A 26,486-nucleotide genomic window follows, 5' to 3' on the forward strand; every position below is an offset into this window, starting at 1 on the left:
GTAATGCACCTCAACTTCACAGACGCCCTTTATTGGAACCTGATTTTCCTGGTAATCAGTACGTTTGGAGTGGAAAGGGACAATTTGTGGGCCCCCACAAGGAAATATTTGCTGGTAGGCTTCCAATGAGATTACGGTATAACCTGAGCCTGAATCAACTTCCATGGTGCATGGTGCCCTGGATGGTGACTGTCACCTTCACCTTCCTCACACTGGCAGAGTACTGCAACCCTGGCTTGATGTGGTTAATCACCTCCTCTGCATTGTCATGTGTGGAAAAATTCTGTGTGTGTGGTACTGCTTTGTGTCCTTGATGATGTTTTGCTTTGCACTGCACTCCTGGGGTGGCTGCTTCCGCTTTGGCTTGGCATGCTCACTCAATATGCCCAACTTTTTGACAATACCGACACTGTGTACCTCTGAAACGGCAGGCACAATGTTCATGGGATCCTCCACAGCTCTTACATTTCACTGGGGAAACTTGTCTGGATCTTGGAGGTCCTGCAACACCTACTCTAGTTGATGAGCATTTGCACTTCAGCCTGTGGATCTCTAGAAGTTGTTGATTTGAATCTTTAGCCAGCTGGGTTTCTGAACAGGGTGAGTTTCTTGCCAAGCGCACTTCTCGGGCGCTTGCTGCTGCTGCTTCTGTAGCCAGAGCTTCCTCTAATGCAGTCTTGAACGTGAGCTGTCCTTTTGCAAACAGACACTTTTGCAGGCCCTCATCATGCAACCCACAGACCAGGCGATCATGCAGCATCTCCTCAAGGTTTGGGAAATTGCAGTGTTTCGCCATGCGTCTAAGTTCAGCAACATACAGTGACACACTCTCTGTTGGGCCCTGATTACGTTTTGTAGAAAGAATTACGTTGTGCTATTTCAGACAGTTTTGGAGAGAAATGTCCTTGTAAAACATTCAGGATATCCTCATAAGATGTTTTAGCAAGTTTTGCTGGTGCTAGGAGGGCCTGGGCTAGGTCAAAGGTGTCCGGCCCACAGACACTGAGAAACACAGCATGCTTCTTCTCAGACTCTGTAATGCCATTTGCTGCCAAGTAAAAATCCAGCTTGGCTGCATAGCCTTCCCACTTGCTGGGACATGCAGGGTTAAATTCTTCAAGATGCCCTTGGGTGGCCATTTTCCACATATATACATGCTGACCTGGAGTGCTTTGCAGTGGTTTCCACAAGGCCCAAACTGATGTCTTAATCCAGTCTAAGGAGAAATGTTCTCTCCCTTTCAGCCTTTAATGCATGAAGGAAGCACTCTGTGTGCCTCACGCACAACACAACAGGTACATACGAATGATTGCAATGCAGCCTGATGTTTTGGGTTTATATTTTCAGCACGTGTGTTGGATCCCAGGATCCTTACTGTGGCTGGGACCTGGTGTTAAAGAAATGCACACCACTGGAAGAAAGCCTGAGCATGAGTCAGTGGGAGCAAAGCATCTCCCTATGTCCAGTAAGTTTAATGCAGATTCTTCTTCCAATTCATATTCCCTGAGTCCAAGTGACTCCTACAGAAACAAGTCAGAGGATTCAGATTAAGTAAATGATTGTATTCAAACATCAGTTCAAGGTTTTATTCTCTCTCATCAGAGTTGCAAGCTTAACCTTATTTTTCCTCAGCAAGCTGTTGTGAAGCATAATTTGTATGTCTGAGTCATTAAGTTATCCACCTACAGTCTTACACATCTAACAAGCTAAAATCTGGCTATTGCAGCTGTAGAATGTTGGCAACTGCAGTTGTTGTATGTGAAGTGGAAAGTCAGAGTCTGGCTGTGAAAACCTCACACAGGGCTCGGGACATGAAGAGGCGGGCGCTGTTGGCAGGAAGCGGGGATGAATCCAAGGCTGTACTACAGGGCAAGCAGGGAAATTCAGGTTTGGAAGCAGAGTGGGAAGAGAGCCTTGAGGCAGAAGAGTTCACATAGGAAACAGTGGGCTGATTAATCTGAACCTAGAAAGGTTAGATGGAGGAATCTGAGGAGAAGGGGCTCTGTGAAAGGAGAGGTCAGTAAGGAGGAGGACTGAGAAAAAGCTTCCCACAAATGCTGTAAAAAGGCAGGCTGAAGTGGCTAGATAAGTGGAGAGAAGGGCCCAAAGGAATGCTGCCTTCATGAAATGAAAGAATCGTTGAAAGGGAAGATCTGATGGATAGAGGAGCAGAGGTGGGCAGCAAAAGTGAAAAAGGGAAGCTGGGGCCGAGAATCCACCTCACACAGAGGCCAGGATGAAGAGCAGTTGCTGAGGGGAAAGGGTTGGACAGGCAATGTGGCAGTGTTTACATTGTGACAGGGAGGCAAAGGGCAGAGGTGTGCGTGCGTGCCCATGCAAGAATATTCAGAAGAGTTCCGTTTGATCGGATCAAAGGCCCCTGTGGCCTAGCATCTGGTTTTCCACAGTAGCCAATCACATGTCCCTGGGAACCAGGACATGCTCTTTTCCTCTTGTTCTCTATGCTGCCTCCACTCTTGGAGATAGCATACAGCCACCATGACTATCTCTGTGTGTGTGTGTTTCTGAAATATGCAGCTGCAGGTTCTTGGCATGCTCTTAATTGCACTGTCAGGGCTCCACACAGCTTACTAGCTAGCAGTGATTTGTGCTTGCCAGTGACCTGATCCCTCCCTCCCTTTCTCCCTGCAGGACATTTGTACATGCCAGGGAACTCAGGCGAGGGGAGGGGAATAGCCCCCATCCCCTCGGAGCAGTCACTCTCAAAGACATTGGAAAGAGGGAAGGGGCTTTGGCAGCATCCAGCCTTCCCTTCTAGCTCCTTTCTGGATCAGACTGGAGCCTTGAGGACTCCTTACCTTGTTGCTCCCAGCCTTCCTTAACTGCAGCATCTTAAGCCATGCATTCCTCTTCTTCCTTTTGTTTTCCCTTGGGAGCCCCTATTTCATGGCATTCAGGAAAGGTCACCCTTGCTCCTTGTGATCTGACTGGTGGATTTGCAGAGCCATGACTGATGCGAGGTGGTGGTGGAGGGGGAGTTATCCCTTTGCACTACAGTATGCCCTGTTAGAGAGTTTTGATTTGTGTTGTTATTAGTTGTCTGTGCTGCTTTTGATAAAGCTTGGGATGTGGTGCATTGGTGACCAGTGTCATCCACATAATTGTGTATTCACTAATAGGTAAAAAACCTTGCAGTTTAAGAGCATACTTAAAGCCAACAGATGCTGCTATGAAACTTCAAAAAGCAGGGAAACAGCTATAGTAGAAACGGTAGTAACACAGAAAAGAAGCAAAGTAAGAAGAACACCAACAAACATAGAAAAATGTAATTCTCCATCTTTGGAGATGGCAGGTGTTGCCACCACTCACCATATGCTCAGAGGCACGTTACCAAATTCTTCCAAGCTACACAGGAAGTGGATTGGACTGTGAAAGACCAACCCAAATTGTGTTTGCATTTTAACAAATTTGTAGGGCATTACAATATCTCAGAGAGGAGTTCAGGTCTCCTGCTCCCCTGGTGCATTCACTATAGCTGTTCCCTGCTTTTTAAAGTTTGATAGAAATATCTTTTGGCTATAGGTATGTTCTTAAACCACAAGGGTTTTTTTTGCCTATTAGTGAATTTCTCTGCTTTTTAATCAGGAAGGTAAGAAATGGGATCCTGTGCAAGTTTGCTGAGAATGGATTGATCATTTGCATGCTTGTTGAGTTGTGTGAGATTCACTCCCCTGCAATCATGCTTAGGATAGGTGAAACTGACCACAGGGGATGGGGAGGGGAGGAGGGGGAGGGGAGCAGGCAGGAAGGGGAGAAGGAGGACAGGTTTGATCATTTGCATGTATATTGAGTTCAGTGGGATTTTCTCCCTTGCAATCATGCTTAGGATAGGTAAAACTGACCATGGGGAGGGAAGCCTGGAGTGGGCAGGGGCGGAGAGGAAGAGGGGAGGCGGAAGAGAGAGAAGAGGGGAAGAAAGGGAAAGGCAGGTCTGCTCATTTGCATGCTTATTGAGTTAAGTGGGATTTACTCCTATGCAATCATGGTTAGGATAGGTAAAACTGACCATGGGGGAGGAGGAGGAGGGGGTGGAGAAAGTAGAGGGAAGAAGGAAGGAGGGAAGAGGGGAGCAGAAGGAGGGGAAGGGGAAGGAGGGGATTGGAAGGGGAGGTGGAGGGGTGAAGGAAGGGGGAGGGAAGGGGCAAAAGAGAGGTGATGGGAGGGAGGAGGAGAGGAGGGCAGGTTTGATCATTTGCATGCTTATTGAGTCCAATGTGATTTACTCCCATGCAATCATGCTTAGGATAAGTGAAACTGACCATGGGGGAGAAGGAGGGGGAAGGGGATAGGAAGGGGATGGGGGAGGGGAAGGGAGGAGTGAAGGAAGAGGAAGGGGCAAAAGGGAGGTGATAGGAGGGAGGAGGAGTGGAGGATAGGTTCGATCATTTGCATGCTTTTTGAGTTCAGTGGGATTTACTGGCAGGAAGGGCAGGAAGGGGAGGGGGGAGGAGAGGGGGAGGAGATTGGGTGGGTGGACACTGGGCAGAGGGAAAGCCCCTTTCCTTTCCAAAAGGAAAGCACTGTGAGCAGTATAATTCTTTTTCAGGGTTTCCCCCATCTTTTATTCTACAGCAGGCACATGTAGCCTCCCACCCAAATGTAAACCAAAGCTGTCCCTGGCCACATCCACACCAGGCCTTTATTTCACTTTGGACAGTCATGGCTTCTCCCAAAGAATCCTGGGAAGTGTAGTTAGTGAAGGGTGCTTAGAGTTGCTAGGAGATGCCCTGTTTCCCTCACAGACACCCTGGTACCCCTCACAGAGCTTCAGTCAGAATGGCTGACCGTTAAACCTCTCTGGCAACTGGAGCTCTCTCAGGGGAATAGGAGTCTCCTCTCAGCACCCTCACTAACTACACTACCCATGATTCTTTGGGGGAAGCATGACTGTCTAAAGTGAAATAAAGGTTTGGCCTGGGTGTGGCCCCTTGATCAGGCAAGCCCAGCAGCTGTGAGTCTGGCTTTTAGAACACTGACAGTTGGTTCTTATTGAGCCTGTCTGGCCTTATAATTGAGTTCAATGCTAAATTTCTTAAATTAATTAAAAATCAGCCAGGCAAGTTTTTAACTTTTAAACTGCAGAAGATGAAGGTCACAGTATGGGACAAGGTCCCTAATGGGATTACCATTACTGTGTGCACATGGCTGATTTTTAATTAATTTCAACAGATTATGAGAACTCTGACAGGAAAAAGTCCAAAAGGGCTCTGGTTTTTCTCTCCCTCTCTTTACATTTTGAACTCTCAATTCTGTCTGACTGTTTTGTGTATCACCATGAAAATTTAGAGGGTTGTTAATTAAGAGTTTCTGAGTTCAGGACTATAAGTTTTGTAAGGTTTTGTTTTGACATGAGTTTATGGGAAGCATCAGAATGGCATGGGGGTATTTTCAATTTAACATTGCGTAATGTGAAAAATCAGTGCTGACTATAGTATACAGCCACAAGAGTGGCTGTATAATCGATTATAGCTGGTGGAACATGGATGAAGACAGAATATTCTGTAGTGTGCTTGAATGGTTTTTGACATACACTCACTGCATTCCAGTAGCAACTGTACTGAAACCATTTCCACCACACTTAGGATGTCTTTCTACATTCAACCTATTTATTTGGAAGCCTATATTTCCACTTGATGCACTGAGTATCTATTGCAGTTTCTTTCTGGTCTATCTGTATGAACAAAAATGACAAAGCAGAGAACTGAACATTTTTTCCCTAAAGAATCTAACAAACAAACAAATAAATAAATAAAGTCCCATCTTTAAAAACCCCTATGTAAAAACTCACTGCATGTGGAAAGTTATCAAATCAGGAAAATAAGGCCTTTCTCCCTGACATGTTTATTTGCAGGAAAAAAAATAAAAGGAGCATTCAAACATGTGGAAACAGTATAATCCAGCAAGAGTTAAACCCCATCACTTTGCTGTGATTGTGTAACTCAGCTTTCACGGGTTTTTCTTTTCCTCTGTTCTGTTTCAGACTGTTGCAGCAGTGTGATTATATGAAGGACTTTTGCTATTTTACAAGAAATAACCAATTTCCTGTTTTTGAGAACAGATAGCGAGTGTGCAATGTGCTACATCACACACAGTGTGCTGGTTAGGATGTAATGCTAAACCATCATTTAGCTAAACTATGATATACCATAGTTTAGCATAACCAGAACAAGCCATGGCAAACCTTGGCTTGTGTACTCCCCCGTGCCCTGCTTCTGTACAGCCACAAGGCAGAGTTTTCACTTCTATTTTAGATTAACTGCAGCTTGCTGTGTCGTCTGAACCCAGACAGACTGTGGCTCATATTAACCATGGTTAGTGGAAACAAGTTAGCTTCAAATCACAGTTTATAAAGCTGGTTTTTTTGCACTATCCATACTTAAAATTAACCACAGTTTAGGGTTCAGATAATATGCTAAAAAGATGTTAATCCAGTCTCCTTGCAGCTGCCCTGGAGAAAGAGAGGAGAGGAGTAATGCATGAGCCCAAGACTCTTTGAAGTTCATACTTATAACACTAAACCATGGTGTAGCATCATGTCCAAACACAACCATAGTGTTATCAATAGCAGGTGTCACAAAATAAACTTGACTTGTTGATGTGCTAGTATTACATATGAGCCATTAATTGTGATGAAACCCTGAAATTTAGAACAGCTAAAGGCTCTGGAGACCAGCCACAGACTAGCAATGCAAAATGAAGCCATTTGAATTGATGCTATTAAATCTCTGAACTAGAGGGGTTTTTAATCTGCCATATTTCCTTCTCCTCAATAATCAACATTTCTGTAAATTTGTTAAGAAAAACCTTATTACGTTTGGAAAAATGTTATTACCTTGGCCTTGTTGTGTGCAATATTATCCAGTATTATTTTGTCACTGACCTTACTTCTTTTGCTTGGCTACTCAAAAACCTCAGGACTGGAAAGCACATGAAGCTACCTTATACTGAGTTGGAACTCTGGTTCGTTATTGTCTCCTCCAAGGATGGGGAACCTTTGGCCCTCCAGACATTGTTGAACTCCAGCTCCCACGATCTCTGACCATTGGTCATGCTGGTTGGGGCTGATGGGAGTCAGACAGCATCTAGAGGACCACTGGTTCTCCATCTCTGGTCTACTCTGATAGGCAGTGGCTCTGTAAAGTCTCGAGCAGAGTTCCTTCACGTCATAGGAGCAGAGAAAGCTGCTGTATACTGTATCAGTCCACTGGACCATCTCGCTCAGTAATGTTGACACTGACTGGCAGGGTTTCTAGCAGGGGTTTTTCCCAGGCCTCCCTGGAAATGCCTGGGATTGAACCCAGGACCTTTTACATGTAAAGTATGTGCTTTTGTGACTGACCTACGGCCCTTCCCCTAAGATGCTTTTAATTGGAGATATTGGGCACCGAAACGGAGACTTCCTGCATGCAAAGCGTGTGCTGTGCAACTGAGCTATGGGACCACTTCTGCTGTCCTTTCTCTCTGGCAAGGAGATGATTCTGCTCTGCAGGTAATTGTGCAGTATATAGGTACTGTCTCTTCAGTGAGAGTTTGCAAAAAGGTGAGGGGTATGGAAACCACATCAGGTCTGTCTGGCATAACCTGCCTGTAGGGACAGCCGTTGGAGAGGGATCCCTTGGGATTCTACCATCCAGAAGGGGGCTGCCTTACATGTGGTCATCCATTCAGTTGAAATGTGTGAACTTTCCAAGACTTTGGATGAGCGGGAAACTTGCTTTTTTTTTTTTTTTTATGTGTGTGTTGCAATTTCAGATGAGTCTTCTGGTTTGAACTTCCTGGTTGCCTTTCATTTTTCACAGCATGATCCTAAGCGTGTTTACTCAGAAAAAAATCAATGTGCTTAAGATTGTCCTGTTAGTATGTCATATAATGGATGATTATTACCTTGAATGTGATAACCAGAGCTTGTATTTTGCCTTTTGGTTCCCAGATGAGAAATTTGACCATGGATGGCAATTTTGGAGCCTGGTCAGAATGGAAGTCTTGCTCACACATAGATGGCTCCAGCGTAGGCTTTTGCCTCTGCAGGACACGCTCATGTGACAACCCAGTTCCAAAATGTGGGGGGCGGCAATGTGAAGGGCCAAGTATGGAGGTTGCCAACTGCTCCAGGTATGCCAAACAAAGATGAGAGGACCTTGAACTTCTGAGAGAGTTCTCTGTGCATTGGTGCCAATATTGAAATTAGGGCCACATCACACATTACATGTTTTTAGGTGTAAATCTAGGATCTTTTAGATATAAACCTAAAATTGTCAAGTATGGACATGACATATATGTAAGTGACATACTTGGAGTTGGCCTCCAGACCAGCAAAGGGCCTATTGCCACAACAGGACCACCATGTCCAAATTGCACAGAACACCCCAAAAAAGTCAGGGGCAGCATGACAGAACTCTTGGTTTGCGCAACTAGCCTCTTCCAGGTTAAGGGGTGGCATTCAGATTCTAGAGCTGGTGCTGTCAAGGAGCTGGGATTGACTGTGGCTTCCTGTCAAGTGTACACTTAGCACCAACCCCAGATTTTCTGTCATAAAATAGGTGTTTGTGTGTGTGTGTATGTAGATATAGATATACACACACCGGAAATACATAGACATCAAATGTTTTTAAGTGACACTGGAAATATTGTGGCAATAGTACATGTACTGCATTACTCTTAGGGCTTTACCAATTATTCTTTTTGGAATGAAAAATACACAGCTGAGGCTCAGTTATTGAAAGGAATCCATTCCCCAGAAACGTTTTTCACTTAACCATCCTTGCTATCGGCAGATGAGAATCCAGTTACAAGTATCCACATAGTTTCTGTGATAGCTTTCAATTGCTGTTCATTCCATTAGCTGCGAAGAAATATTACCTTATTAAACACTGGTTATCTGTTTCTGCATTTGAGCTTAAATAAAATAAAATTGCATAAAAACCAAAGCAAACCATGTTTATTTGTTCTTGGCTTGTTTGCTATTTCAAAATTATCTTCTCTCCTTGGCTAAAGATTAGTTGTAACAATTAGGTCCTGGCACACAAATTTATATCTTCCCTAATTTACAATTTATTCTTCCTCGAAGCACGATAATGTTGCATTTGCTTAAAGCAATCCATCTTGGGGATTACTTTTCTCCAGAAAGGCAAGATATAAACCTAACAATAAAGACATAAATGAAAATTAAAACTGAGCTGCACTTCTACTAACAGTTTCTGAAATATGATGCTTTTAGGTTGCATTAGGTTTCTTCAGTCACAGGGAGGGCCAATCAGATGTTTTGGCATTATAGAGGGGCTAGTTACATACTAATACTGCTCAAACTATAACGTTACCCAAAGCCTTTTTAAAAAAGCTACTGGAGGGGCTGTGGTGGTGGTGGTTAGAGTAAAGGAGTGTGAGAAAAGGAGCCTTAACTCTTTTCTTGCCTATCATTTTCCCCATTACAGATTTCCCTACTCCCTCCCAAAGAGCTATTTCCCCTGCAGGGTTCGAACAGTGAATTTTGCACATACAGGTTTTGGTCTCTTATTCTTTTAGAAATGGAGGCTGGACTCCCTGGACATCCTGGTCTCCTTGCAGCACCTCCTGTGGAATAGGCTTTCAAGTCCGCCAACGTTCCTGCAGCAACCCAACCCCTCGGCATGGAGGGCGTGTATGTGTGGGGCAGAACCGCGAAGAAAGGTAAGGTGCCTTTCCATCTGCCTTGGCTTCCTTTTGATGCATCAGCTTTATTTTATTACCCTCTTTCATTTCTTCTCCTTTCTGTCAATCCTTTTCTCTCTCATTTCTGCTATATTGGCTTGTAGCGTTGTTTGTTATTATCAAGGAAGTAAAAATTCAGTTGCAGTTTTCATTTTTCACTTAGCTGAGGTCTCCCAAAATCAGTGTTGCCATGTATGATTTATTTGTTTATTTATTTTATATCCCACCTTTCTCCAAGCAACTCAAGGTGGCATACATGGTTCTCCCCCTCCTCATTTAATCTCCACAACAACCCTGTGAGGTAGGATAGGCGGAGAGACTGTGACTGGCCCAAGGTCACCCACTGAGCTTGGCTGAGTGGGGATTTGAACCCTTGTCTCCCAGGTCCTAGTCTAGCACTCTAACCACTACACCACACTGGCTCACTGATGTAGCTCTACTTCTCCCTGTAGAGTGTTGAGACTTCCATGTGGCTGCCTTCAACCTCCAGAAGAAAATGATGTATGGTCACTGCACTGGATTATTGACGAGCTGGTGTTATTTTTTTCCTTAAATATTTTAAACATCTCAAAAGTACAAGAGAATGTTTTCAAGGTACTACCTGCCCAACAATCTAAAAGTAATTTCCCAAGGTTCCATCATGTTTTAGAGCTGAGGTTTTTAAATTTTCCACTGTCAGGGTATTCTTTCCACCTTGACCCATTTGCTGTCGAATCTCTGCACGTCTGACACAGAAATCCAGCACACAGCAAAATGCTCTGGGCCATGTTCTCAGGTGAATCCTGAGCTTACGCTGGGCAGTAACCAAGCTGGTTTGGCCTGGCCACTGCCCACATGAATAGAGAGTGCAGCCCAGAATTCATCCAGCACTACCTTGCAGACGTACAGTACTTTGCCAGGGAAGCTCTGCAATAATGCAGCCCATTAGGAAGTCTGTCAAGTCTTGCTGATCTTCTTGAGGAACCCCTGAGAAAGCTCTGAGAAGCCCCAGGGCTTCTCAAAACACAGATTGAAACTCCCCATGGTATAATGACCAAGAAGGGGAAGCAAGTGTCCGGGTGTGCAAAGAGGAGCAGATTTTACCTCTGATGGCTTCTGTTAAGTTCTGTGGAATGAAAAGCAAAATGCAACTAGCCAGACTGGGCTTATTTACATGGGACCCAAGATCCACATTAAAAATGCTGCTTTTTCCATCGCAATTGATTTTGACAGTTCACATACTTCCGCCCTCGCTACAAATAAATTGGCTGTTTTTCTTTGTAGCATTCACACGCGTGTGCATTTATTGCTACCAGCGTTTCTTTGTTGCCACGCCCACACATTAGCATGTTAACTGCGGAGGTGGGGAAGGGGTGGTGTTTGCCTAAACGAAGGAGTAGGCGCTTGAAAGAAAAGGAATGGCTCCTACCCGTGGCTTTCAGACTGTCCCTGTGTGAGATTGGTGTGCCTTTGGCACCCCGGGACAAAAAACCCCAAAAAATTATCTTTAGAGAGACATTAAAAGCAGCTACTAAAGGAAGCATTGACTGTTTAATATTATCATTCTCCGTGAGTGGAGCAGATGCTGACGCCAAGGCAGCTCCCCTTTCCCATGTGCTTTTGGGCGGTTATAAATTACCCTAGTGGTGCCTTCACCAACCTCCTCTCGCCATGGCTGTGAAAAGGGCGTATGCATCAGCCCGAGGGGGGGGAGAGAGAGATCCAGCTTTGGGGGGGAGCGGAGGGATGCTACGAGGCAGAAGAGGTCCTCCATACACACACTTTCTCACTCTCTCTCTCGCACACACACATGCTAGACGTAAACAACAGCGCCAAAACCACAGCTCCGAGGAAGGAATTTTACGAGCTCCAGCCCAGCTACCCTCGGGGAGTTGTTGGTGTCGATTTAGTTTAAAGGAGCGGGGGAGGATTGGGGAGGAAGTGGGAGAAATGAAGGTGAGAGCAACCAGAAGTTGCTTCGTCAAGGGCAGGAAACAAAATGACGCCCAGAGACAATTAAAGGGGTGGAGAAAAGGGAGGATCTAATGGCAAAGAAACTGCACAGCCAAAAAAAGGCGCTTAAAAGGTAATACACGGTAGAAGCAGGTGTAGATTTTAAAAGCAAATTTGGGTTTTTGTCGCATCCATTTAATCCGGAATAAAAGGCAAAAGCAGTAGAATGCACGCGCGTTGGCGAAAACGTCAAGTAAACTGTTCAAATTAAAAGAATCTGCAAAAAGCACCAGATGCAGATTTTTCTCGCATGTAAATAGGCCCACTGTCGGCGAAGAAGCAAAAACTGCTCATGCAACGAAGTGGTGTAGCTAGGGGGGCAGCAATGGCCCCTTCCTGACCTGTGTCCCTGAGTACACCCTTTTACTTTCTCCCACGTAAGGGAAGCTCCGCCACTCACTCCTCTGGAAAAAAATAAAACAAAGCACTGTAGTTGGGACACTAGTATGTTCTGAGCAAAACCCACACGCGTCTTTAACAGTGCCTCTTTTGGGATGAAGGTACTTGTGGCGAAAGTCTGTTTTAAACAATTCAAGATGCCTCTTGATTAGCTGGTGGCACGGTATCACTTTTAGCCATTCAAATGTTTTTAATTCACTTATCTAATTGGTTAAACATTCTGTCCCTAATGATTAATACGTAGCTCCATCCTATGCATGTCTACACAGCAGTAAGTCCTATTGAGTTCAGGGGGGCTTACTCCCAGGTCAGCATGCGTAGGGTTCCTCTGATACATAGGCACATAGGACGCTGCCTTATCCTGCGAGTCAGACTGTTGGCCCATCCCACTCAGTCTTGTCCCCACTGACTGACAGCGTCTCTCCAGGGTTTCAGACAGGAGCTCTTCCAGCCCTCTCCCGGCTCTGGGAGATGTATGTCCTCGAGGAACATGGATACGATTGCTGTAGTTCATTCCTTTTGCCTAGTCATAACGCTTGCTAAATGACATGACCAAATAGCAGGAGCCTTCCTCCCCATCCCTACCCCCTGCCCCCCATAATTGCACCAGGGTTGCTTGGTTACATTCACGAGGTGCTCGGCCATGATCATAATGAGCATCTGTTCCCATTCTTTGGTGGGAAGCATAACGTCGGTGTCAGTGCAATGAATTCTTTTTCCAGGAAACGAGCTTGAACTTTGGGAGTCACTGTGGGGAAGGGACTAGACCAGCTTGCGTGCGTGTTTTTAATTCTCTTTTCTTCCCCTTGCCCTGCCCTCCACACCTTCAAATAGCAATTGCTATCTTTGGAAAAACTGAGTGGGGCCTCATTCAATGCGTCCAGGGTCATATCACCAGCGTGGCAATTTTTCCACGTCACCCTCTCCCTTCTGCCCTCATCACTTCTGGACACAGGGTCAGTACTTTCACAGGTCTAAGACTCCTGCATTGCTTGTTCTGCAGATTTGCTGTGCAACATAAGCCCTCTGGGTCCTGAGAAAAGAAGAAATTAGCAGGGAGGGGAAAAGCAGCAGGGGGAAAGCACTTCCTGTTAGCTTGAAAGGCGTCCAGAAAGAGGATTAATTGGACTTTGCTCAAAATCCCGAGTTCCGGCAGATTCACCCCCGCAATGAGACTTTGAAATGTATTTGAGGTTTCTGGGCTTGTCTGCTAGTTGCAGCAAATTTACTTGTGTGCTGTGGCTCATTCTGACTGCAAGGAGAATATGAGGTTGGCTTCAGGTTTTATTAAAAGCAAAACCGTTTTTATAAACGTTCTCGTTGCAATCTAGAGCCTTGTGTATGCACTGGGTGCAGTTGTCTGCTGTGGTAGACTCTGTGTGTGTGTGTGTGTGTGTGTGTGAGAGAGAGAGAGAGAGAGAGAGAGAATGTTTCCTCTACCATAATAAGGAAGAAATGCTTGAATGCAGATGGATTGACAGGGGCAATCTTTGGTTGTTATCCTGTGTATCTTTTTGTTGTTTTATTTGTTTACTAAGTGTTTATAAGCCACACTTCCATAAAAGTCCAAGAAGGCAGCCTACAACATACAAAAACATTATAAAATTAAAACCCAACTGAAAACATAATTAAAAACAGTAATAAAAAGCGTAAATAAACACTGCATTGATTGGAAGAGGGGGGGAAATCATGCTAAAAGACCCATCTAAAAAGTTCAGTTTTAAGAGATGCCTGAAAGAAAGAAGAGATGGTTCCTGTCAAACCTCTATTGGTAGGGAGTTCCACAGGCCAAGACCTGCAACACTAAAGGATTGGTCCCTGATGGAGGGCAACTGAAACTCAGGAGTGTGGCGAACCACCCAAAGTGCCCCATCAGAGGATGTCAGTGATCGAGATGTAACATAAGGAGTCAGGCGGTCCTTAAGGTACTTTGAGTCCAAGTTGATTAGGGCTTTGTGAAGTAGCACAAGTACCCTGAACTTGGCCTGGTAGCAAATTGGCAACTAGTGCAGCTCTTTCAGCTGTTGTTGTTCAATTTATTAGTTGCTTGCTACATAAAGAGTCTCTCAGTGGCTTACAAATTTTTAAGAGCATAAAGCACAACATAAAATCAGAAAAAATAGCAATACGTTACAATAAAAGCTAAACAATAATCCATAGAATAGACCCAATCAAACAGCAGCAAAAACCTTGGCAGCAAAATCATATCATAAATAAACAGCTAAATCATCATAATATGTCAAATGCTTGGGAGATCAATTTTTACCTGGTGCTGAAAAGATGTTGTTTATGGCTCCATGCAACTTTCACTGAGGAGAGCATTCCACCAATGGGAAGCACAACTGAAAAGGCCCTCTGCCTTGTCACCACCCTCCAAACCTTCCTCAGAGGGGACACTTGGAGAACTGCCTCAGAGGAAGATCTAACACTCTTGTTCATATTAAGAGAGGCATCCTGAATATACTGGAGTCCTGGGCCATATAGGGCTTTATAGGTCAAAACCAGCACTTTGAATTGGGCTCAGAAATGTATAGGTAGCCCATGCAGCAGTGTCAAAATAAATGTAATGGGACCAGTTCATTCAAGCCTGTCAACAATCATGTGGCCGTATTCTGCAGTAGCTGTAGTTTCCAGTCTTCAAAGGCATCCCCCATGTAAAGCTATTGCAGAAATCCAGTCTGATAGGTAAGCCCCATGATTGGGCAGAGTGATGCAATCCTTACATTTTTGCAATTAATATTTTATTGATTTTAAAACCCAGGTAAAACACCAATGATAAAAAAACAGTAAATGAAAACCAGTGTAGGGTACAGTGCTTGGAACTCAAGCAATTTAGTGATGTTAACTAATGCACATAATCATCTCTCTGCGTTTTTGTAATTCTTACATTTGAAGCTGTAGAATACATATTTAATCTATACAAAGGGGGGGAAATCTGGGACAGTAATAGTCAATATGATGCCTTTCACTTGTTGCTGAACGACAGTTCCTGTCATTCTTGATCATTGGCAGTGCTGGCTGGGGCTGATGGGAGATCTAGTATATGCTTCTTCAAAAAAATAAAGGATCTCCTTTGGGTTCTGGTATGCTTCAGTTGTCCTATCATTAGTCATATATAGCAGCACATGGATGAAGACAGCCTTATAAATAAGTCCATAAAAATCACCAGGTCCATCTGTCTATAGCAGCATATCAATGTAAACCATTTATGGCACATCAACAGCTTGAATGGGGAAAAAAGGAATGAACTCTTAGCCCAATGTTCTCTGCTTAGTTGACTGAAAGGCAACCTTCAGTTCCACAAACAGAAAGACTGTGACCAAAACTCTTCAGCACAATACTATATAGATTGTATTTAGAATCAGATCAGTTCCCGCTAGTCAAGTAACTTTCTAATGCTAGTGGGGGTTAGTAATACACATGGACTCCCTTTCTTGGTGTATATATATAAATGATGTGTCAGAACCAGAGGGATAGTTTTCGCCCCCCCTACCAGCTGGCTCTAAACATGGCCATTATTCAGATGATAGGATCATGTTTTTGTTGTGCTTGGATATGTTTGATGTTCTGTTGCTAGTATTAGAGAATTTTGGTTAAAATGATTTATTTTCTGCAAATTATAACAAGCCTAAAGTTGTTTGCCCATATTACGATTTATGGACAATAAATATTTTTTAAAGAAAAAGAAAAAAAAGCACAAATGATCAGAAAATTGAACAGGTCAACTCATATTATTATTTCGGTAACCAGTTTTCAGAAGCTGGTGGCTGGAGGGATCACCTCCAATCTCTTACTTTGAACCAATGAAAACACAATGGGGTCAAACAAGTTGTTAACCCCATTTTAAGTAATAATACTTAAAATATGTAAGATAACTAGACAGTGTTCCCTCAAACGAAGAACTCCAAGTTCTAGGGATGCTTTATAGAGCCCAAATATGAGGTTATCATAGGTAAGTAGAATTTGAAAGTCCTAAAAATTCTCAGATCAGATTTGGAGAAACCCTATTTAGGTCTAAACCCTGTATTTTACCTCCATTTTGATAAGTGTCCGTGCCATGGCTTTTCAACTACTGGACTGAAATTTTGTGGATGAGGGATGGCAGATTGCCAAAACTATGGTAGCCAAGAACAAATCCTAAAGAGCACTTCAGTTTGGATTTCATAGTCTTATAGGACTAAACATTTGGTCCTGTGGGTTTTATTGCCTATTTTAGTGGTATTAATCTGGTAGCTAAAATTCAATTTAAAAACAGAATGTGTTTATACAAACTGATTTAACCAAGCCTTTTGATGTGAATCCTGCTTGATGGTATCACCTGTATAAATTGACACATGATTATGAAAGCTATCTATTGGACTTTTCTGCATACCAGATCAGGAGAGCCCTGACATTTCTCTGGTTTCAGCCACATCTTCTGCTGTTCTGAATTGTCAGTGGAGGAAAAACTCCTATAAGAAATCTCATCTGTGGTGAAGGTATCATGGAAGACTTACGGTTTGCTACTTGTTCCGGTGTCCTGTTTATAAGATCTTGAAGATCTAAATATTTTGCTCAGAAAGGATGACTGATCAATTCAACAAAAGATTAGGGAATTGCTGTTTTATTTTAAGAGGTTGCCTCCTCTGCCTTTGCAGTCACAAGAGAGCACGAAAACTTTTGTGACAGCATGTTGTGGACTTTTGCATTTAAATGGCAATAGATTTTAGTAAGTCAGTTTTGATAGTGTTTTGTTTTAGTATGTTGTTATAACTTAGGGTCCTTGACGGACAAAACTTTCTGACTCTACAACATAGATGTTGATGTGTTTTAATCTTTTTAGTTGTTGCTGTTTTGTTTTAAAATATTTTAATTACTTGTTTTTAACTGTTTTATCGATAATTTGAATGTATTTTTGGAAACCCCTTATAGGTTTTTTTTACAGTCAAGTGGTATATACATTTTGTTAAAAAAAATAAATACAAATGACACTGCAGGCACATGTGTTACTGTGCCTTCGTTAAGATTTGTCTGAAGAGGCGGGGGAGAACCACTGCTGCTTGAAAAGTATTTGCAAGGCTAGATTAAGGTTGTGGAACGATCAAAAGCTGAAACAAAACTTATGTGTTTATAAATGCACCTGCTTGTATTCTTTTTTAAAAAATATTTTACTTCAATAAAAAAGTAAAGAAGATATTATGACATTGTAAAATATTATCTACCCGAACAGTATTTTTCAAACTTTAATGCGCACCGTTTGTTTACATTGTTGATTACCTTCAGTTCTAGATTTGATGTAAGCTGTGATCTTTTCTACAACTGCAATAGCCTAGATCTTGCAGAACAATTTTTAAACTGCTGGTATATTTGTATATTTCCAAAATCTAGCCAGACCAATCTTAGCTGCCACCAGCAAAACTAAATCATGATCCTCACGGGTCTCTTTGATATATATCCTAACAGTAATACCACCGATGCATCTGGTAATGAATACCCTGTAATGATACATAAAATATTGAAGATAATTAGACAGCATTTTCTCAAAAGGAGAAGCCCCATCACGTGTATATGCAAATTCCTTTATTTGCACTTTTATATCCATCCCTCATTGTTCCCCCATGCATCTCCTGCCCATCCCCTCTTGCTGTTTTTTCAAAATTTAAACTGTGAGCTCCTTGAGAGGGGGCCTCTTTTTCGTTATGCCATTTTGTAAGCTGATCCGTCCTATGCATTACCTTAAAAACACTGTGGGAAGACCACATTCAGTTATATTCTGCTTCATTTTGGTCTTGATACGTTTGTCTGCTCCATTGATAGTGAAGCCGCTAACCTGTTCTTAAATAATTCAAAAAGCTGTCACCAAGTGTATAGTTTCTTTTCTCTTTCGTTTCCCTTCTCACAGGTACTGTAACGAGCATTTGCCATGTTCTCCGCACATGTTCTGGACTGGCTGGGGTGCATGGGAGCGCTGTACGGCCCAGTGTGGAGGAGGGATTCAGGCCCGTCACAGAGTTTGTGAGAATGGCCCCGACTGTCCTGGCTGCAGCGTTGTGAGTCCACCTGCATTCATTGCTCTAAATGTGTATATGTGTATTTTATATTTATAAGACCTTAATATAAGATATTATTTACATCTCATGAATATCATGAGTTATTTATATCTCATGAATATATATTATTTTGTCGCATGCTAAGCTGGGACAGAGATACTGACAAAAACTGGAGGTGGTGAAACATACTTATCTATCCATCTATCTGTACAAGGAGAGAAAGAGTGTGTGTCAGCGTGGTCTACGTGCGGTAACCTCCTGGGTTGAACTACTGCAATGAACTGCATATTGGGTTGCCTTTGAAGACTTGTCAGAAACTTTAGTTTGCACAAAATGCAACAGATAGGTAGAACAATCCAAGCCTCTACGCCTTATGCCAGGCTGGAGGAGGGGGAATTGCATTGAGCAGAGATGTCCTTTTGTTCAGCTCTCCCAGCTCAGCCAGCCTCCCACCAAACATGTGGGCAGGAGGCAGGCTGGTAGTATTACTGCCAGTGGAGCCAGGATAGCCCCAAAATGGGGCATTCCGGGGGTGGGAAGGGGGTGGAGCTGAGTTGACCCAGGATCTACTACATCCTGAGCCGATCTTCTCGCTGTCGGGTGAGGCATCAGGCCAAATCCAGGCCCGATTGCTCCACTACCCTGGACCTAGCACAGGGATTGGGCTCAATAATGTTCCCCCATTCCACTATGTTTGCTCTGATCAGCTGGGCTGCAGATGCACCGGTGGCTCCACTGCACCACAAAGTCCCACTGGCAAGGAGTGGGGGTTAGGATTGCAGCCTCGATTGCTAACTGGTTCTTAAGCAATGCTGCTGCTGCAGATCCATTTCTGGGCACAATTCAAAGTGCTGAATCTTAAGTGGAGACCTAGGTGCCTGCTGCATTTGTCATCTGAGGCTCTGCTCCCTCCTTATCTGAAATGAGCTGGCTGATGATCAAGGAGAAGGCCTTTTTGGTCATGGCACCCTGCCTCTGGCATGCCCTTCCTAGGGAGCCTCGCCTGGAGCCAATGATGATGTCATCCCAGCACCAGGTGGGGATGTTTTTATTTGCCCAGGCATTCCAGCATGTCACCTGAGCAGGCTTTAATTTTAGTTTTATCTGCTCTGCTGAGTTTCGCTGCCGTGTCGACCTGTTCTGTGTCTTTGTTTTAATTGTTGTGTCGCTTTCCTGATATGCTTCCCCCATAGTTTTTGTGAAGTGTGGCCTAGAAATTTGTTAAATAAATAAAATGGCGATGGATTGGGATGAACTAGGGTCTCAGACCAATGTGCACTCTCTCTTCTGCCTTCCCTACCTCTCAGTGGCCTCCAGAAATGGCAGGTTCAGGTTTCTTTGATTGGTGCCTGTTTTGCCTTCTGAGGGGAAAGGGTTGTTTTGGTCTCCCTTGTAGAACCTTTAAACCTTAATGGTGAAGAAAGGTCAGAGAGAGGGAAGTAATGTCATAAGACTGCACACGAGAAGACCTGTGTTGGCCTGTAGTGGTTTTTATATTGAAGGGTGTGGTCTGGCATTTACCCATGTGAAAGTCAAAGGCAGTACGCAGTGTAGAAGGAAAAATACTTGTCTTTTTAGCTGCTCTAATTATGACTTTCATTTGAAGCAATGTTATGGCCTGTTCGTGCTAACTGTATATTTAGCATGAAAAGCTAGAGATTGTGTGCTGAGCAGTTCTAACCTGAGGGCCTAAAAATGAGAAGACTTCATAGTCAAATGTCAGTGCTGCAGTTACCTCTAGTTCAAACAGAGTAGTTTACCAGCCTTGGCCAACCTGGTGCTCTCCAGATGTTTTGGACTACATCTCCTGTTATCCCCAGCCAGCCCAGTCGTGCTGTCTGGGACTGCTGAGGGTTCTGGTCCAAAACATTTGGGAGGTATCAGGTTGATGAAGGCTGGGTTTTCCACCGATGTGGTATCTGTCATTTACCAACAAAATGACGTTCTTGGTATTTTTGTCTAGCACAGGGATAGCCGGCCTTCTGGCGCCTCCCTGCCAGTCTGCTCAAAAGGCTGGATCCTTTCCCCAGTCATGATGCCGCTGGGGTAAGGAGCCATTCTTGATCCGACAGGCATTCCATACAAAATGACAGGGTGCCCCAGAAGCCCTTGCGACTCCTCTGATTTATTACTGGGAAAGGGCATCAGCTGGTTTAGAACTTGGTCTGGCCAATAGGTGAGCAAAGTAGCTCCAAGGGCACCACCTGGTCAGGCTGAGCGCTTCAGGCTGGCCAGGGTAGTGCGGTGGGAGAGTCTGGTCACCACCTGCCGAGGATGGAGGATCTGAAGAACAAGCCAGCAGTGAGGGGGCTTGTAGCTCATCTCCCATCACCCCTGGCAGAGAAAGGCACTACACATGTCTTTTCCAACCAGTGGAGAGCCTCCAGGTCTCTACTTTCCACAACAGAACCCTACGGTACCCTCTGTTTCTTCTCCCTTTCCTAAGGTGAGACTCTTTTTTTTCTTTGGTGGAAGGAGAGTTGCTTGCAGGAGTGGAGGCAGTGGTGCTGGAGCAAATAGAGTAAAGCTAGGCACCTGCTTGCAGTTGACTATTTCCCCCTCAGATCTGCTCTTTTGAATTTGAACAGGACTGTTGGTATTTGCTGTAAACGTTTGCCCCATCCCTAGTTTTACCAAAATGTAAATGTACTGCCTTTAAGTCGATTCTAACTTATGGCGAGCCTATGAATAGGGTTTTCATGGTAAGCAGTATTCAGAAGTGGTTTACCATTGCCTTCCTCTGAGGCTGAAGATCACCCTTTACCAATGAAGCCCAAAATGCCTTGAGACCAGGTGACCTGAAAGGCCACCTGTTCCACCATGGACCTGCTTGACTATTAAGACTCAGCTCCATGCTCTCTCTAAGTTTCTCTGACTGGAGACTGGGCCTTTTTAGTTGTGGAATCCTTCCTTCAGCACTCCCTTCTCACAGCAGTTTGCCTGGAATCATCTTTATTTTTAAAAAATCTTGATTTTCCCCCCCCAGCACTTAGTGAAAATCTTTTTATTTCTCCTGGTCCTCTTGGTTTTGTTCTGTTTTTAAGCTGATTTTTTAAACTGCTTGCTGTGATTTGTTTTATGGATTTTATAGTTTTTTACACTTTTATTCTGTAAGCTGCTCTAAAAGCTATGCTGGGAGCAGTTAATGAATAATAAAGAAACGACAAACTATAAATCAGCAAAAGTAGGTGCTGCTGCTTCAAAATCTCAGAGTGATAAGTCTGGTTGTGGACATGGATTTTCGGTTTGCCCCATAATGAATATTATCATTGGGCTGTGCTTTATTAATGCAGGCATTGTAGGTACAGGGATATCCAGACAAGCTTAATCATCATGGTTAAACAATGTTAAAGTTAGGTTCAGAACGTTTTGGCCCAAGGAAGACTGGAATTGATGCAATGTTTCAAGTTGTCCATAAGCCATTTAGACTCTAAATATAAGCAATTAATACATTTCCTTCAGGAGTATCAAGCTTGCAGCACCAGCCCCTGCCCAGAGTTGAAGAAGACAACTCCTTGGACCCCATGGACCCCAGTGAATATCTCTGACAATGGTGGACACTATGAACAACGGTTCCGATATACTTGCAAGGCACGGCTGCCGGATGCAAGTTTGTTAGATGTGGGAAGGCAGAGGATTGAAATGCGTTACTGTTCTAGTGATGGTACCACTGGATGCTCAACTGATGGTAAGCAGGCCTTCACGTCAGAACCTTAGGTTTATTGCCATTGGTATGGCTGAATGGGTTAACAGACTTTGGCCTTGCTGGTACTGACAGACTCACCAGCTGGGTGCCTATTGGTACGGCAGAGGACATAGGGAGATCTTTCATGGCAGAATATAATGAAGTACACACAAGGATATTATCTGTTCAGAAGCAAAACCTCCCCCTCTCCTCTCCAAAAAATACTGAGGTCATGAGTGGATGGAGTGGGCAAATTTAGCAACCACCTGAATTGGATTCCTAGGCTTAAAAGGGACCTCAAAGGTCATCTAGTCCAATTCCCTACCAGTGCAGGAAATCTGTTCCTGCATACTCTGATAGGGACCAAATGCTGCTCTCAAGGACAAAGTTCAGGTGAGGGTCAAATGTGCTCCCTGTACCGGATATTGATGATCCCTATGTCAGCAGTATGGCAGATGTTGCCCATCTCTAGCGGTTCCCATAAGACATTTCACTTTTTGCCTTAGAAAGGAAGACAGCTATTGACTTCCATGACAGTTATATCCCTTCGGTACACACGTGTGCTTGTGTGTGTACAGTGTGCACTACGCACATACACACCAGAGTGTGAATGTACAAGCACGTTGTCAGAGAAATCAACAGGTGCCATTCAATTCTGCAGCAAAGAATAAAATGCTGCTGTGAGACAACAGCATTTTCCTATGTATATTGATAGGTGATTGTAGCTTTGGATGGGATCGTGTGCCCTGCTTTGCCCAGCCTCCCTCCTTAATGCAAGACATCCTGCACTGAAAGCATTCTTGCTTGCTCAGCCGTTCCTTGAAAATTGCCAAGAAGATTCTGTAACCTTCCCAGGTAGCTTGATTGATTGCTGAACAGCTCTTATTATTCGGACATTTTTCGTAACATGGAAACTGTTATAAAGCTATAGCTCTTCCACATTTTCTGACATCTTTTAAATATTTGAAAACTCTCAACATTCATTCTCCTTCCTTGAGACTAAATATAGCCAGTCTTCTGTCTTCACTTTTGCAATTTGCCTTCTAGGGTGATTTTTTTTTTTTAATCTTCTTCATTGCTCTCATCTGAACTGGAGATTTCCCCCTAATTTTCTTTCAGTTTCTTTCTGTTGTGGTGTCCAGAACTTTGAGTGTCAAATGTCAACTTGCCAGTGCTACACTGCATAGCATGAATGTTTCTCAGATTTTGGAGAAGCTGCCACAGTTAGCGTGCCATATTCCATTTTTGCCATAGCATTGCCCTGCTGTTGATTCATGATCCGTTCCTTATCCCCTAAACCCTTTTTGTCCTATCTTGTAACGTCTGATTCTTGCCCTGTGTAACACTTTATATTTTCTCTTAATAGGTTTTACCTTGGCACTGTCTGCCCAGGCTGAGATTGGTTTGAACTTGTATCTTAACCTCTTAAAAAGTTGGCCATCCCTCCCCGTTCTATATCATTATCTCTTCATTTGATGAGTGCATTGTCCGTTCTTCCACATGCTGCTTCCCCCACCACAGATCCTTGCAGAATCTCACTTGGTACCTTGTTCCACTCTAATGGTGACCCATTTCTGTAGCTGGGATAGGGCTGCCAGTCAGTTGTGTGTCCTGCCTCCGCCTAATGTTAGCTTCATCAGGTCTACATTTCTCAAGATTTCTAGGAGAATCACTGCTGCCCCCTCCCAGATGTTTTTTTTTTTAATCTCTAGTTGGGCTGCAAAATAGGAAATAAGCCTGAGGGAACAACAGCTGGGAGGATAAGAGGAGAACTGGGTTATGATATTGCTTCCCTTGTTGGAAGCTGTTGCAAAACTGCCAGCTTCACTTCCGGTGTGTTTATCCCTTAGCAAAACATTACTTTGACATCAGTCTTGACACCTTTTTTGTCCCATTGAAAGCCAGAAATGGAGACAGGTAGATGGTTTTAGTCTCTGCTTACGGTGCCTCTTTTCTCTCAGTTTTTTGTTGCAATGCAGCTTGGTGTGCTGTTGAGACCTTACGTGGCCCCGTGACAGCATATTCAGGGATTGGCTGGAGTCACGGAAAGAACACAGAGCTCCATCCCTCCTGCAGTGGCTGCTGCATTACGATGCATTGAAAAGAAATTAACAAAAGATTAATGGGCAGATGTGTAAACACTGTACAAGTAAATCAGGATGAAAGCTCATTGTCGTGTAGCCTCCTGGTGAACAAATCAGAATGAATGCTCAATAAAAAACCACATATACGCTAACCTCTGTGGAAGCTTTGTGCGAATGAATCAGGGTGAATGCTCACTAAACAGCTCATCTGGAGGAGCCTGAGTAGGGAGCCTCCCTCCTCTGGCAGCCCACTTGGTTACTTTGCTGGGTATATAGGAGAGAGAGAGAGCACCCCATCTCTCCTCAGCCAGACTGGCCACTCAACTTCATGGAATTTCTTCTTAGCTTGTGCTTAAATGGAAGGCTGTAATACTGTTGCTTTGAAAGCTAGAGGCGTCATTTATTCCCACATTCTTCCCTGCAGCAAGAATTTCTTCACCTAAATGCCTTCCTCCTCCATTTTTATAAATCTTCCAGGGACAGATCTTTCCCTGTGGCACCATTATAGCCATTATAAAGCATTTTCAAAGGCCCCACCAAATTCATGTTGTTCCAACTTGTCCATTACTCCACCTCATCCTTGACTCTGGGCCAGGAGATAACAATGGTAACCTCTCCTCTTTCTGGCAGCATCTCAAATATTTGAAGGCTTTTATCATTGTTTCCCTTAACTTTGATTTCCCCTTAATTAAAAATGGCCTGGTAATTGAGAGTCTGCAAATGAAAATAGATCTGAGATTGAAGGAAGGGAGGAGAAAAGAACTAGGGCAGAGGCTCAGAGATTGAGCCAAGAAATCCCAGATGCAAATCTCTGTAATTAACTCACTTGGTGGCCTCTGGACTACTCTCTTAGTCCTGCATTTGCAATATAGAGAAATCCTACTGTCCTGCCTTCCAGAACTGTGATAAGGGTTATTGAGATAATGGCTGTGAAGGGCTTAGAACACTCTAAGGTGCTATGTTAAGTGCTAAGTAGTATAATAACACAAGTGGGACCTACAACAAAATGTTTAGTGTGCAGTGCTCTTGTTCAGGGTTCCAGTCAGTCAGCTACGCCCTCTTCCAGGATACTCCATGCCATTCTCCCTCCTCTCTGGTTTTCTCCCCACTACCCACAATACACACTCAGTATTCTGTCTTCACTGAGCATGTTCAGTCCTCGTTAGATTTTTTCCCCTTAAGAAACGTTGACTTCTGCAATCTGGGGTTTCCTTGAGCATGCTAACACCCCCTTCTTGTTTCTCAGAGGGCCATTTTGAGTACTGTCTTGTTGACACTCAGCAGCTGAGGTGAGTTTGCTATTACAGAGAGGGATATCACTTCTGATTCATGCAGAGAGGGTAGGTGTGGAATTCTTGAACAAGACAACACAGTTCTGCACACACTTACTTGGGAGTAAACCTTTTAAGAAAAATAAGGCTTGCTTTTAAGCAAACACTCATACATGAGCCATGATAAAAAGGAATCTTGGGATTGGGAAAAAACATGTAAACTGTCCAGAGAGTCTTACAATGGTTGCAGCACCTATGTAACAGTCAGTCAATCTATCAAGCACCATGCTTATAAAACATATTTCACCTTTCATAAGAATCATACATAAAACATACAACATAACAGTAAGCAACACAAATATCCTGTGCTTGAAAAGAGCAAAGATGGTGTTCATTATAAATGTAATAGTATACAATCTAGGAGGGACATATTCATTAAATGTGTCACAAGGTATTTGTTGTATATTGTATCCTTTTAAAGCAGATCATTGGAAAGGAGTCACTTTCCAACTCAATTTCCCTACTCAGGTCAATTGCTCTTGACTTTTATATTTCTATTCTCCTTTTTTGGACTCAGGTTTAGTACTGTCCTGTTCTAGTAATGTAATTGTCTCCTGTTTAAGAGTTTGCTGTTTTTCCTTTCCTTTAATCTGCAATTCATGCCACGTTGTCAGAGCCATTCCACCAAGTAGGGCCACAGCCAGTCCTAACTCACCGCGTGTGTCTCTATAATATATGTTTTTCAAACACTTGTTTGTCTCATTCACGCTTTAGGTTTCCTCTTTCTGGGAGGAAGGGCAGGATATAAATTGAATGAATGAATGAATAAATATACACTTAAAAATCACAGGCGTGCATCTAAATACATGAGGCATTATCCAGGCAAATTGTTAGGAACTTGTAAGTTCTGTGGATTTTGATGCGAGAGTTTAACATGTTCTGAAATGTGCCTATGTTTGTTGGAGTTGTGGCTTGTGTCCGTGTAGAGAGCTCATTTTTCTTTCCTATTGTTTTTTGTTTCTTTAATTTTGATGCCAAGAAAAGATTCTGGAAGGTTTTAACAGCTCTGTCTTGTGAGATTAATCGAGCCTGTTAGAATAACATAACAGAAGCTAGGTCCCTGCTTCAAGGAGCTTACACTCTAAATTTCAACAAAACGGTAGGAGGAAGGGGAAAAGAGTGAAGCCTGCTAACGACTATGCACAAGTGTGGCTATCTAAGCTTCATGACAGTTTCGGATACTTAGAATCATAGAACAGTAGAGTTGGAAGGGGCCTATAAGGCCACTGAGTACAACCCCCTGCTCAAGGCAAGAATT

At 43.5% G+C, this 26,486-nt stretch overlaps 1 protein-coding gene across 4 annotated transcripts in view; it reads left to right on the plus strand.

Annotated features, from left to right (window-relative positions):
• The window catches only part of SEMA5A (semaphorin 5A), a 198,066-nt gene that overhangs the window by 156,164 nt on the left and 15,416 nt on the right, over positions 1-26,486 (plus strand). For all 4 annotated transcript variants that reach the window (XM_061588081.1, XM_061588090.1, XM_061588110.1 and 1 more), the window contains exons 12-16: positions 1,348-1,465; positions 7,952-8,133; positions 9,544-9,687; positions 17,981-18,128; positions 21,591-21,816. In XM_061588081.1, coding sequence (XP_061444065.1) covers positions 1,348-1,465; positions 7,952-8,133; positions 9,544-9,687; positions 17,981-18,128; positions 21,591-21,816 — 818 coding nt within the window. The remainder of the gene's footprint in view (positions 1-1,347; positions 1,466-7,951; positions 8,134-9,543; positions 9,688-17,980; positions 18,129-21,590; positions 21,817-26,486) is intronic.

Source organism: Rhineura floridana, chromosome 1 (assembly GCF_030035675.1).
Source record: "Rhineura floridana isolate rRhiFlo1 chromosome 1, rRhiFlo1.hap2, whole genome shotgun sequence".
Taxonomy (NCBI): domain Eukaryota; kingdom Metazoa; phylum Chordata; class Lepidosauria; order Squamata; family Rhineuridae; genus Rhineura; species Rhineura floridana.